General features: G+C 41.5%; 1 protein-coding gene across 2 annotated transcripts in view; it reads left to right on the plus strand.

The window, feature by feature from the left end:
- Positions 1 to 8,244: 8,244 nt before the first annotated feature.
- The window catches only part of LOC121579776 (diacylglycerol O-acyltransferase 2), a 45,399-nt gene continuing 38,545 nt past the window's right edge, over positions 8,245 to 15,098 (plus strand). The window contains exons 1-4 of one of the 2 annotated variants that reach the window (XM_041894662.1): positions 8,245 to 8,540; positions 9,952 to 10,083; positions 12,696 to 12,803; positions 13,134 to 13,204. In XM_041894662.1, the coding sequence (XP_041750596.1) occupies positions 8,501 to 8,540; positions 9,952 to 10,083; positions 12,696 to 12,803; positions 13,134 to 13,204 (351 nt within the window). In that variant the 5' untranslated portion in view covers positions 8,245 to 8,500. Of the gene's footprint in view, positions 8,541 to 9,507; positions 9,619 to 9,951; positions 10,084 to 12,695; positions 12,804 to 13,133; positions 13,205 to 15,098 lie in introns of those variants that run through there. The other variant, XM_041894663.2, reaches the window with a different exon arrangement.

The raw sequence follows: 15,098 nt of genomic DNA on the forward strand, positions 1-15,098 counted from the left end.
TTTACATTTACATTTTAGTCATTTAGCAGACGCTCTTATCCAGAGCGACTTACAGGAGCAATTAGGGTTAAGTGCCTTGCTCAAGGGCACATTTACGTCATTTAGCAGACGCTCTTATCCAGAGCGACTCACAAATTGGTGCATTCACCCTATAGCCAGTGGGATAACCACTTTACAATAGATATACACAGAGAAAAGAGTCGGCCCAAGAATTAAACCCTGTGGCACCCCCATAGAGACTGCCATAGGTCCAGACAACAGGCCGTCCAATTTGACACATTGAACTCTATCAGAGAAGTAGTTGGTGAACCAGGCGAGGCAGTCATTTGAGAAACCAAGGCTATTTAGTCTGCCAATAAGAATGCGGTGGTTGACAGAGTCGAAAGCCTTGGCCAGGTCAATGAAAACGGCTGCACAGTACTGTCTATTATCGATCGCGGTTAAAATATCGTTTAGGACCTTGAGCGTGGCTGAAGTGCACCCATGACCAGCTCGGAAACCGGATTGCATAGCGGAGAAGGTACGGTGGGATTCGAAATGGTCGGTGATCTGTTTGTTAACTTGGCTTTCAAAAACTTTTGAAAGGCAGGGCAGGATGGATATGGGTCTGTAACAGTTTGGATCTAGAGTGTCACCCCCTTTGAAGAGGGGGATGACCGCGGCAGCTTTCCAATCTCTGGGGATCTCAGACGTTACGAAAGAGAGGTTGAACAGGCTAGTAATAGGGGTTGCGACAATTTCGGCGGCTAGTTTTAGAAAGAAAGGGTCCAGATTGTCTAGCCCAGATGATTTGTAGGGGTCCAGATTTTGCAGCTCTTTCAGAACATCAGCTGTCTGGATTTGTGTGAAGGAGAAGCGGGGGCATGGGCAAGTTGCAGCGGAGGGTGCAGAGCTGGTGGCCGGGGTAGTGGTAGCCAGGTGGAAAGCATGGCCAGCCGTAGCAAAATGCTTGTTGAAATTCTCGATTATTGTAGATTTATCGGTGGTGATAGTGTTTCCTAGCCTCAGTGCAGTGGGCAGCTGGGAGGAAGTGCTCTTATTTTCCATAGACTTTACAGTGTCCCAAAACTTTTTGGAGTTAGTGCTACAGGATGCACATTTCTGTTTGAAAAAGTTAGCCTTTGCTTTCCTAACTGCTTGTGTATATTGGTTCCTAACTTCCCTGAAAAGTTGCATATCGGGGGGGCTATTTGATGCTAATGCAGTACGCCACAGGATGTTTTTGTGCTGGTCAAGGGCAGTCAAGTCTGAGGAGAACCAGGGGCTATATCTGTTCTTAGTTCTGTATATTTTGAATGGGGCATGTTTATTTAAGATTGAGAGGAAATTACTTTTAAAGAACAACCAGGCATCCTCTACTGACGGAATGAGATCTATATCCATCCAGGATACCTGGGCCAGGTCAATTAGGAAGGCCTGCTCGCTGAAGTGTTTTTGGGAGCGTTTGACAGTGATGAGGGTGGTCGTTTGACCGCGGACCGTTACGGACGCAGGCAATAAGGCAGTGATCGCTGAGATCCTGGTTGAAGACAGCGGAGGTGTATTTAGAGGGTAAGTTAGTCAGGATGATATCTATGAGGGTACCCATGTTTACGGATTTAGGGTTGTACCTGGTAGGTTCGTTGATAATTTGTGTGAGATTGAGGGCATCTAGTTTAGATTGTAGGATGGCCGGGGTGTTAAGCATATCCCAATTTAGGTCACCAAGCAGTACGAACTCTGAGGATAGATGGGGGCAATCAATTCACATATGGTGTCCAGGGCACAGCTGGGGGGCTGAGGGGGGTCTGTAGCAAGCGGCAACAGTGAGAGATTTATTTCTGGAAAGGTGGATTTTTAGAAGTAGAAGCTCAAACTGTTTGGGCACAGACCTGGATAGTATGATAGAGCTCTGCAGGCTATCTCTACAGTAGATTGCAACTCCACCCCCTTTGGCAGTTCTATCTAGACGGAAAATGTTATAGTTGGGGATGGAAATTTCTGAATTTTTGGTGGCCTTCCTGAGCCAGGATTCAGACACTGCTAGAACATCAGGGTTGGCAGAGTGTGCTAACGCAGTGAATAACTAAAACTTAGGAAGTAGACTTCTGATATTTATGTGCAAGAAACCAAGACTTTTGCGATTACAGAAGTCATCAAATGATAGCGCCTGGGGAGTAGGAGTGATACTGAGGGCTGCAGGGCCTGGGTTAGCCTCTACATCACCAGAGGAACAGAGGAGGACTAGAATAAGGATACGGCTAAAGGCTTTTAAGAACTGGTCTTCTAGTGCGTTGGGTACATAGAATAAAGGGGGCAGATTTCGGGTGTTATAGAAAGATTCAGGGCATTATGTACAGACAAGGATATGGAAGGATATGAGTAAAGTGGAGGTAAACCTAAGCGTTGGGTAACAATGAAAGAGATAGCATCGCTGGAGGCATCAATTGAGTCGGTCTCCGCGTGTATAGGGGGAGGGGCGAAAGAGCTATCTAAGGCAGGTTTAGCTAGGCTGGGGGGTCTACAGTGATATAGTACAATTAGAAATAACCGAAACAACAATAAACTAACCATGTTTGTGTCAACGATGTAGTGATGGTGTGGTGGGGAATCAGGCGCAGAAGCAGAGGTACAGTCCAACAAGACTTTACTATGCAAAAATAATCCACAAACGGCAGGAGGCCAAACAGACGCGCACAGGCGTCAACACACGATCGCACGAAAACACAGTGCGCAAAACTCTCCTAAACAGAGGAGGACACTACTAATCCTGGCGTACTGGAAAAATAACACAGCTACGCAACCATCTGACAAGCGACAATTACACACAACACTATACACACAAACAGGGAACTTAATAGGGTGCATAATGAGACCTAACACAAAACAGGTGTGGCTAACAGACAAAACTAATCAAACAGGAAACACAGAACATAGAACGGTGGCAGCTAGAATTCCGGAGACGACGAACGCCGAAGCCTGCCCGAACAAGGGAGAGAGGCAGCCTCGGCCGAAACCGTGACAGTTTGGGCTGAGGCTAAACATAAACAGGATGTAGTACCGTAAAAAGGAACAGTCCAGCAGATATCAGCTGTATAGCTGAGTTATCATAAGGTCCGGTGGTGAAGCACTAGTGAGTAAGAGGCCACGGCTAGCGTGTGCTAGCGGGCCAGGGCTAGCAGATGGATGGAATCTTCGTGGTTAACGTCGTAACCACATCAGACGATTTCGTCGGCAGACCAGTCGTGTAGGATCGGCGGGGCTCCGTGTCAACACTAGGTGGTCCCGTCCGGTTGACAGAGAGGTAGATAGCCGGGAGATGGGCCTAGCTCAGGATGATTAGCCAGACCACAGCGTCCGTTTTGTTGTAGCTAGCTGGTAGCGATGAATCGAGTTAAAGGTCCAGTGATTCAGTGATTCCCGGCGGAAAAACTGATATGTTCTGGGTCGATAACACGCTGTGCAGACTGGCCGAATATCCGGTGATCAATGTCCAGTGATTAAAATTAATCCCGCAGAAAAAAATCCAATGTTCTGGGTGAAACACCGCTAGCTGTGGCTAATAGCAATTAGCTAGTTAGCTGGCTAGCTAGTTTCAACTGGAGATTCTAGATTCTAGATAAAGGTAAGTCAATAATAGAATCCGTTCCACATTGAGTGAGGCGGGTTGCAGGAAAGTATATCTTGTAGAAGGATGAAAAGTCTGATAGGGAAATATGTACGAAAAATAGGGTATTTACAGGCTATTTACAGACATACGACAGACATACGATAAAAACTCAACTGCACTACTACGCCATCTTGACATATGTAGGTTTTTCACTTATGGGTGGCACAAATTGGGATATGCAAATTAAATATTGTAATAAATAAGTGTAGTGTTTAGCGGACTGTAGTGTTTTTGCAGACATTACTGTAGTATTTACTACAGTGTTTTTTTTGCGAATAATACTGTAGTATTTACTATAGGCCTAGTATATTACAGTTTACTACAGAATTTTATCAAAAGTACTGTAGTATTCTATTGTAAACTGTAATATTTTTTCATGTGGGTAATGTAGAGAAAACGTCTGTGGGCTGTGTCAAAAGGTTATCTAGTGGTTCCTGTTCTAGGTGTTCTTTCTATGTGTTCTGTGTGTTTGCCAGGCTGGGCATCAGGGTAGTGGTTGAAGGACATTGCTGCTTGAGTCTGGGCCAGAAATGCCATGGGGAGGGCACTGACTAGGTTCTTGTACAATACTGTCAACAGTTGCCCATATGCACACTGACCAACCGAAAAGCCAGGGGGACATTCTCTATGCCAAGGCTCTTATGTTGCGGGAATAGAAACACAACCCGGTACAAAAGAAGTGACATCCATGATGTTCTGGGTCAATTTGACCTGCAATTTGACCCACAATTTGACCTTGATAACTCTTGATATGTGTCCTAGAACCAATCTGCTTTCTGCACAAGAATGATGCAACCATGCCGATCACAGGGCTACACACTGAACAAAAATATAAACGCAACATGCAACAATTATAAAGATTTTACTGAGTTACAGTTCATATAAGGAAACCAGTCAATTGAAATAAATAAATTAGACTATAATCTATGGATTTCACATGACTGGGAATACAGATATGCATCTGTTGGTCACAGATACCTTAAAAAAAAAAAGTAGGGGCGTGGATCAGAAAACCAGTCAGTATCTGGTGTGACCACCATTTGCCTTATGCAGCGAGAGACATTTCCTCGCATAGAGTTGATCAGGCTGTTGATTGTGGCATGTGGAATGTTGTCCCACTTCTCTTCAATGGCTGTGCGAAGTTGCTGGATATTGGCGGGAACTGGAACATGCTGTTGTACATGTCGATCCAGAGCATCCCAAACATGCTCAATGGGTGACATGTCTGGTGACATGCAAGCCATGGAAATTATTCTCTTTAGGAATGTAGTGAAGTAAAAGTTTTCAAAAATATAAATAGTAAAGTAAAGTACAGATACCCCAAAAAACTACTTAAGTAGTACTTGAAAGTATTTTTACTTAAGTACTTTACACCTTTGCTATGAATTCCCTATGATGCTCAGAAGCTGAGAAACACTGATCTGAAGTCAGTTTGACCCACCACTTGATCTTAACCTCTTATGACCTCTTGAACGGTTTGTCCTAGGGAGATTCTCAATTTGGCAAAGGTCTGTCCTCTCCTCGACTCCTCCATCCATCTCTCCTCCATGACCCGGAAACCAATAAGTGGTCACGTGGTCGAAAGGGAGTGTCAACTCTTTAGTAGGCGAAAAGAGAAGTGTCCTCCACTACTCAATAGCCTCCTCTCGCTGAGAATACTTGAGAGCAATGTTCCTCTAATTATTTTCGGCACTGAGCAAATTTCAGGTCCGCTGAGCGCACACTTGAACGTTGTGAAAATTCTGTGCAACTTCTGGCGCGCGTTTACTTTGAACACTGAGGCTGTACCCGCTTGAAGTTACAATTATAACAGTGGCCAATTAGGCTACTGTGGCTATTTGATCATATTGTAGGCCTATCAGAGTGGCCTACCATAAAAAAACAATGGAGAAAATGCATCCCATAACATTTTAACATGGAAATAGCTGTTCTATCATTCAACCTACAGTAGTAGCCAATGTGTGGTGTTCAATGTAGGCCTACATTCCGTGAGACTTTTGAAAGAAACATGTAGGGATTGACATTAATCTGTTTATCCACTTGTCCTTCAGACAAGGAGGTGACTGAAAATGTTGTGTTGCTTGATGCAAGAAACCACTTTAAAAAATAAAATGCATTATTATTCCCATACCATTATTACAGAGAACCAGACAAATTATGCTAATTTTTCCCTATGAGGCTCAGAGGCTGAGCAACACTTATCTGAAGTTAAGCTAAAAATGAGTTTTGACAAATTATGATTCACAAAAATGTACCCATAACATTATCCGTGTATAGCATTTTCGAACATAAGGGAAGGGTTAAATCAAATTGAGCAACAGCTTGATGGATTCCTTGATTTTTTTCTGAATATGTTGATATGACCTTTTCAATACAGTAGGAAGAGTGAAAGGTTGTCTCTTACCAACATGTATCATTTCATTACATTTACATTTATATCATTTAGCAGACGCTCTGGATTCTATTCAGAAAAAAATCAAGGAATCCATCAAGCTGTTGCTCAATTTGATTTAACCCTTCCCTTATGTTCGAAAATTCTATACACGGATAATGTTATGGGTATGTCATCTTCTCTGTTCTTTAGGCCTACTGAAGGACCCACATTAAGATTGCTGTTTAGCATAGCCGCGGGAAGTAGTTTGGGGGGTAGGGTGCTGCGATTATTTTGCCGACGGGGGGATGCAGAATTATTTATTGGGCTGAAGACCTCTATACCCACTAATACATGGCCCCAGTAACGGCCGAGTGCACTACTTTTGTGAAATATTTTTAACTAAATGTATTTAAGTGTTTACCAGCATTTGTAACTTGAGTCTGATAATTATCCGTACAAAACAGTTAATCTGATAATACTTGTGGAATATAAAAAATAATTGCTTGTTATATGTTTTCTAGTTTCTTGAATACTTTGCAAATGCAACTTACAACTATGTGAAAACTGAAAAGATCTATTCATAGACGCTCTCCAGCAATGAGTGCATACATTTTCCCCCATGGGAAGGCCCTCAAAATTGTCAAAGACTCCAGCCACCCTAGTCATAGACTGTTCTCTCTGCTACCGCACGGCAAGCGGTACCGGAGTGCCAAGTCTAGGTCCAAAAGACTTCTCAACAGCTTCTACCCCCAAGCCATAAGACTCCTGAACAGCTAATCATGGCTACCCGGACTATTTGCACTGCCCCCCCACCCCATCCTTTTACGCTGCTGCTACTCTGTTAATTATTTATGCATAGTCACTTTAACTCTAACCACATGTACATATTACTTCAACTACCTCAACTAGCCGGTGCCCCCGCACATTGACTCTGCACCGGTACCCCCCTGTATATATAGCCTCCCTACTGTTATTTTATTTTACTTCTGCTCTTTTTTTCTCAACACTTTTTTTGTTGTTGTTTTATTTTTACTTTTTTGTTAAAAATAAATGCACTGTTGGTTAAGGGCTGTAAGTAAGCATTTCACTGTAATGTTTGCACCTGTTGTATTCGGCGCATGTGGCCAATAAAATGTGATTCGATTTGATTTGAATCGAACCCACAACCCTAGCATTGCAAGCGCCATGCTCTACCAACTGAGCCACATCATAGCATCACAAACCATTTGATGTCTCAATGTACTCAATTACTCTATTGCGCATAGTTTTTCTTCATGGTGATGGAAAGTCTACAGGTACAAACCTAGATGACCAGCCTATGTACAATACAGTAATTTAAGTGGTTTGTAAGGATGGTAAATTAATACTGCACAAAAAGTGGTTGTTTTCCATGTTGTTTGATCAAGACAAATATTTAATTTGATGTGGATGTTTTGTGTCTTTGTCCATAACTTTGCACCTTTTGATGTAAATGTTTGAGGACAGGCTTTTGTTCTTTCTGGATCCCATTTGAATGACAATCACACAGAAAGGGACAGGGCAACAACTCTTACAATTCAAACTATTGTATCCTGCAAGATACTGTTCTTAATTATACAACTACCTTTGTTGCCATAGCAGAGAAGCAGAATTTGTTTTTCTTCCCCAAGCTACAGACATCTATATCAGTCCGCTAATACTAGTAAAGGCCCAGTGCACTACCTTGTGATTTAAACAAAAATCGATATATATTTGTATTCTGATTTTTCAGGGGTGTGCTGCAGCACCCTCAGCACCCGTACTTCCCGCTGCTATGGTGCTTAGGCCTATATGTGTGAATTCTAACTTGCCTAACAAATATTTTCAAGTGATTGGAAACAGTTGCCATCAGGCCTCTTGTTTCCTTAGGCCAATTGTTTGACACCTCTGCTGATGTCAATTATTCTACCTTTACAGGTAAGCAACTAGTCTCACGTGGCCGTCCTTCCAAATCCCTGCTCTAGTAAACATCTAGGCCTGGGCTATACCATAGTGACCTGTTACGCATGTTTGACTTTAACCTGTTCAGCTTCATGGCGCTAAAAGTTAGAAATCCATAAGAATTGCATAGCAGTGCGGCCTGTCAGATAAAATGGAAATGGTCAAAACATGACCGTTGATCGCTGCCGACATCACGTGACTGCAGTACCTGCTAAATACATGGTTGACAGTGACAGTGCTTCCAGAACTCCGCAGTCTGTCGCGAGAAAAATAACGTTTTCGAGTAGCGCAATTTGCATTCTCTTACGGTTCTTCTGCAGGAGCGCATCGGGTTGGACCCAATACACCTCCCACCCTCTCACACGTACTGATTTTTGACTGGCTCCTCCCATACCGGTTAAATGGCGCTCAGTTATTAAATTTAATGCGGTCATGATAGAGGACCTGTAGAGTTTATCAACTTTATTGTAACAAATATTTCCAAGTATTGTAATCTGTTCATTCCCGGAGAAACAGTTATGAAGACAATACTTGCTGCCTACCCCGGTGTCCTAAAAGGTAAGAGATGCGCCTTAATGAAAAATGCACTGTTTGCATGCAGACTTCAAACATCATATCCAGCAAGCGTCTTTCGAAATGCATCCACTTCATGATATTCCAAATCATATTGTGTTAACGTTTAATCCGTTTTCGTGAGCTATAGAAGCAGCTTGCAAGACATTCTGATGTGACAGAGGACTATGGCAGCCCAGACATAAACAGACGTTTGTTGTGGATGCTATAGTTTTGTGTTAGCAATAGTTTTCATTATTTCGTATTTCATAATTTCCATTTTCTAAATAGTGATTGAGCCCTTATTTGTTAGACAACTCTGTGTGATCAAATGGTAATGTAGGCTGCATCTATGTATGTAGGGAAATAGGCTCTTGTCTAGAAATCATTGTCATGTGAGCCATTTGTTCTGAAATACAACACATAGTCAACAAATAAGTGTGTGTACTGTATGTGTGAGTGTGTGATGAAGAGTGTATCTGGGCACAGTGGTTTTCATACATGTTGCTTGTATATTTTTGTGTGTTTATGGGTCTGATCTGTGAAAAAGAGTACACCAGGGGCATGTTCAGTAGGAAAACATACAAGTTGAAGATAGAAATATCATGAATAGACCTGACAAGTTCCCTTATTCTACATGCCAGAGAGGCCAGTTTGTTCAACATAATCTATTTCTATCTGCAATGTTCCACAACGTTGTGCCCTTCTGCTGCCCGGTAGTGGGCAGATGTGAGGTCGGTGACTGATTCACTGTGCAGTACTACTAGTCCACATCATGTCCCTGACTCTCTGAGACTGATCCTACCCAGTAGCCCTGACTGAAAGCATCATTGACTTAATGTGAGAGTGTGGGCCAGAGCGCAGAATGTTTGTTTTACAGCATGACAGTGTTATTTAGTCTTTCAAAATGGGATTATGTGGCTGTGTTGATCAGGCACTTTGAGCTTGAGTAGATTTAGCACAGTCCCCTCAGTGGCTCTCTCTCATGCTGTGGGCTCGTCTGTCACGGTCACTTCTACATGTAGCTGTCTGGACTGTGGCTCTGCTCTGGCCCTATTTCATGGGTAGTGATCAGACCATGGTGGTAAGTGGCTTTGTCTCTATAGCGACTGCAGTGCCGGAGGGAATTTGATGTGATATGTGGTGTTTATTGCTTGTGGTCTGTTTCAACATAGAGCTTTGTAAGGGATGAGCCTTTGTTCAGTGTCTCAAGTCTGTAATCTAATTTCCCTTGTTCATGTGTGTTTCTGTGTATTTGACAGACTTTGAGAGCCTGGGAAAAGGATGATGACAGTTTCATTATTTGTATCTCTTTAGTCTTCTTGCTGACTCCCTTGAGACTGTGACTTAATCCATTGATGTGGTTCTTATGTACTTTACAGTATGACTCATTTATGACCCTGTCAATCTCCTTTAGGCACCGGCTGCAGCATCCTCTCCGTCCTGCAGAATCTACCCTCCGCTCCTTGGCCTGCCCTCCGATCCAAGATGGAGAAACACCTGCAGGTCATCTCAGTTCTGCAGTGGGTCATCAGCTTCCTTGCCATGGGTGAGTGTGCGATTGTCTCTCAGTGTGGCTCTAACTAGTAGTGGCTGAAGGATATAGTGGCCCTTTGATTTATTCCATATTTTGTTGTGTTACAGCCTGAATTCAAAATGCATTAAATATGTAAAAAATCTCACCCATCTACACACCATACCCCATAATGACAAACTGAAAACATGTTTTTAGAAATTTTGGCAAATTCATTGAAAATGAAATACAAAAATATCTAATTAAATAAGTATTCACACCCCTGAGTCAATACTTTGTAGAATAACCTTTGGCAGCGATTACAGCTGTGAGTCTTTTTGGATAAGTATCTAAAGCCTTGTTCACACTGCAGGCCTTAATGCTCAAATCAGTTTTGTTTTTCAAATCCGTTTTGGACTACCGACTGTCCAAACAGCAAGTTACAAGTTACCAAATCAGATTTATTTGTGTGGGTTCAGACAGCAGTCATTTGCTGACACAGCTATGCTAGTTGTCATAGTAACGACGGGTGTGTGTGCAGGGGTGTAGGCTGATTGGTAGTGTTGCTCATGCTTCCTATCACTCAGAAGTTGTGTAGCAAGCGAAGGTGACAACAATGCCTGCCATGGACGTTTCCCAGTTGCTTTGAATGTTCAAAATCATAGGGTAAGAACACTTTTAGAGCCTCAAAGGATAAGTCCTAGCTAGGTAGCTGTTTAGCTTTCTAGCACGTTCACTAATTTGTTTGTAAACAATTAACAAGCTAGTTATCTACCACGTTCTTGTCAAACTGTCAACAGTCTAAAAACCACTTGAGGGCCTACGAAGGTGGTTTGAAATGTGGCTTAAAATAAATAGGTCATTTAGCAGACGCTCTAATCCAGAGCGATTTACAGGAGCAATTAGGGTTAAGTGCCTTGCTCAAGGGCACATCGACAGATTTTTCACCTAGTCGGCTCGGGGATAAGAACCAGCGACCTTTCGGTTACTGGTACAACGCTCTTAACCACTAAGCTACCTGCCGCCATTGAAATATCCCATTCCATGTGCTTTTTTGGCTGTTCAGACTGCAGGAAAAATAACAGATAAGAAAGCTCTTTTGCATATAAATAGGATGTGAGTCACTTCAAACTGCCAATGTGAACACGGCTTAAGAGTTTTCCACACCTGGATTGTGTAACATTTGCCTGTTATTTTTTTTTAAATTCTTCAAGCTCTGTGAAATTGCTTGTTGATCATTGCTAGACAACCATTTTCAGTTCTTGCCATAGATTTTAAAGTAGATTTCAGTCAAAACTAACTCGGCCACTCAGGAACATTCCTTGTCTTCTTGGTAAGCAACTCAAGTGTAGATTTGGCCTTCTGTTTTAGGTTATTGTCCTGCTGAAAGGTGAATTCATCTCCCAGTGTCTGGTGGAAAGCAGACTGAACCAGGTTTTACTCTAGGATTTTGCCTGTGTTTAGCTCCATTCCGTAAATGTAATGAAGTTTAAATTCAGGCTGTAACACAACAAAATGTGGAAAAAGTCAAGGGGTGTGAATACATTCTGAAGGTGCTTAAATGTAATGGCGTGCCTCATGGGAACCGCAACTTTGTCAGTAAACTTTCCAAATGTTGACAAAACAAAATACGCTAGACAAGGTGGGATCTTTTTGTGTCATTAAAATTAATGATGTGAGAAATGATGGTGGAAACACCTTTATTCGCAAATATTGATATAATAACCATCATATCGAAGTAAACTTGGAGTCACGCAATGACATGGTGTGTGCTCCTCCCACTACGACTCGGGAAACCATTTAGTTTATTAGGCTACAGAGGTCATGGCTAGAAGGGATCAAGCTTTTGTCAAATTAACGTCAAAACTAGATTTGTTTTGTGCATTTTAGCTTACCGTAACCCTTTTCCTAACCTAATTATCCTAACCTGCTACGTAAATTATCCAAACCTGCTACAAAACATAAAATCTGATGTTAATTTGACAAAAGCGGGATCCCTTCTAGCCATAACCGGCTACAGATGAAATAAGTTATGATGAACTTCACAGGGTGGTGAAAGTGCACGGTATGAGCTTGATGCTCCTTTCCAATAAATGTCAAGGGTCTTATTCTGATGACATTATGATCAATGCTTGACTAACATTTGAGAAATATAAATATTCTCGCTCTTATCCATAATAATCTCATCAAGTAGACTAACCTACCCGCAGAGCCTACCCGCACTTTATCTGTGAGCTGTTGGCTAGAGCGCATGTGCCAAGACCAGACTAGGCACATTTACTATTTAGCGCATCGGTAGAGTTGAAAATGCGATGGAAACACATAGAATATTAAATGTGTATTCGGTACATGAAAACTTTTTGTGTGCACTACGTCATCACGCACTAATTTGTATCTGCAACAAGTCAGTTTGGTGGAAACGCCACTGGTGGGAAAATGCACATATTTACTTTATGCAGATTTTAGAATATTCACATGACTATCTTTCGCCAATTGGATGGAAACCTAGCTAGTAAAGTACTTGAATGTTACTCAGAAATGATTTGATATTGAGATAAAAACGGCTGCATTGGACCTTTAATGAAGTGTGGTGCAGGTGCTGAATGCCTGTTCCTCTGCTCTCTCCCCTATCCTATCCTACCCCATAGGCGCCGCTGGCACTGTGCTGTTAATCTACATGTTCTGCACAGATCTCTGGGTGATCGCTGCCATGTACACTGCCTGGCTCATCTTCGACTGGAACACCCCCAAACAAGGCAAGTACCACAGTCACTCAAACCCTCTCAACACTAGTCAGGTTAAGAGAGTTTTTCCATGTCAGCCCTGGGATTTGAACTTCCAACCTTTTGGTTACTGGCTTAACCTCAAGGCTATCACTGCCCTATTGTAGTTAAACGTAGTGCCCTATATAGGAAACGGGTGTCATTTCAGACGCAGTGTTTTGTGTCTGTGACCATAGGGAGCTGTGCTGGGAAATTGGGTAATTGGCACCCTATTACTGTTGATGTAAATTATTCAGGATGTGGGTTACATTATTCAGGATGTGGGTTATAGTCTGACTGGAGATCTCACCTCGGTCTTCTCAGGTGGCAGGAGGTCCTCTTGGGTGAGGAACTGGACCATGTGGACTTACTTCAGAGACTACTTCCCCATCAGGGTGAGTGGAAAGGAGTAGACTTAACATTTAAAGGAATACTGTGTGTGTGTGTGTGTGTGTGTGAACGTACGGGTCTCTCTGGGTCTGCGTGTGTGCGTGCAATGTGTGTTGGGGTGTGAGGCCAGATAATTAAGCTATGCTATGAACCTGGAAATGTGTGATGGAATACATGGATATGTTGTTGTGTTCAGCAGCACTGCCTATAGAGATGATACAATTAGCTTTTTCTGGTCAGATACAAAGTTAAAGATCATCAATATTGTTATGGATTATGGTGTATCCCAGTAACAGTATCCCAGTAGCACAGTCACGAAGATGGTGTTATCTGTGACTGTATCCAGTATCAGCTGGCGGTTCCATGCTGTTCCTTGTCCCTGGAGTTGACGTCGGTTGGAAGGATAGACTTTGCCCCACCTGATAGGAGAAAGCTCATCGATTAGCTTGTTTTCCATTTGTATTATTTTGCTACTCCGCACCTGGAGATTGTTGGAAGACACACACACACACACACACACACACACACACACACACACACACACACACACACACACACACACACTGAGGAGAGAGAGGAGGGGTATGCACTGGTTTATAGGTCATCAGCCTTGACAGAAATCACAGTGGGAGAAGTTAAGGTTAATCAATGAGAAATGCAGGTGATTTGACTATTAGTTTGTTCAAATGGAAATAAAATGTGATTCTCACAAAACTGGCACTTGACAAAAACAAAGAGGAACAAAAAGAAACACATTTTCCACCATAATTCCTCTTGGACACTAAGATTACAATCTGTATTTATCTATTTTATAATTATTGTTATGTTTATTGATCAGATATTATGTATTTTACCACAATTTCCAGAACTACCAACAAAAAATTCTCAGTCCAAAAAAGTACTGAACAAATAAATTGCTAATATGTTTTGACATTGCTCACCTAATGAAAAGGCTCATGTTAAACAACACGGAAAACAAATATATTTAAAATTACATTATACAAATGTATTTTGTAATTTCTCATTACAGCGAACAACATTTTCAGAATCTAGTTTTTTGTCATAATTACATGTTGTTTTTATGTACACATATCTATCTGGTTAAAGAACAAAAGGCTTACTATCAGATTAAGCCAAAATTACTAAAGTCTGAGTTTTATTTTTCCTAATATTTCCTAAATATTAGTGCATTACGGTAATGATAACCAGGTTTTGGAGATGATAATACATTTTTCGGTAATTAAAAAACTGTACTGAGCTCCATCACTCTCCTTGGTCAAGCGTTTCATGTCTGGATTTCACTGTTTTGCTCTGTTTTTGTCCTGTCTCACACCTAGACTTTTGACATTCTTCTATGTATTACACTTACAAAAGTCTTGATCATTACAAAATATTTAATGCACCTGTTTAAAAAAAGAGTTAAATAAATGGAAACTATATACATATTAGATGTGCATAAGCCATTTTATACTTTTTTTTTTACACAAAATACAGTCGTCTCTAAGTATTGTTTTATTACCACCACCACAAGAAAATTATATGATAATAACCTTTTTTCAAAAGTTTGTGTACTTGGTTATCATGGAAATGAATAGTGACAGTGGAGCACATGGATGTCATGGAGGGGAATTCCAATTTTGATGCCAGGAAATGATAGAAAAATAAAGGTAAATATGATTTGAGAAGATCATATTTTTATTGTACGTCATTACCAAATAGGCTATAATTTCATCAAATTATGTTAGATTTTTCAAATTATGTTTTAATTATGTGTATTTAGGATACATTGTATGATAGCTGTTCAACTGGAGTTAGCATGCTAGAATCCCTTCTATTTATGACCAAATACTGTAAAAATGTAATTCCCACCACACGTCATTACCACCACATAATGAACTG

Source organism: Coregonus clupeaformis, chromosome 13, assembly GCF_020615455.1.
Source record: "Coregonus clupeaformis isolate EN_2021a chromosome 13, ASM2061545v1, whole genome shotgun sequence".
Lineage (NCBI taxonomy): Eukaryota > Metazoa > Chordata > Actinopteri > Salmoniformes > Salmonidae > Coregonus > Coregonus clupeaformis.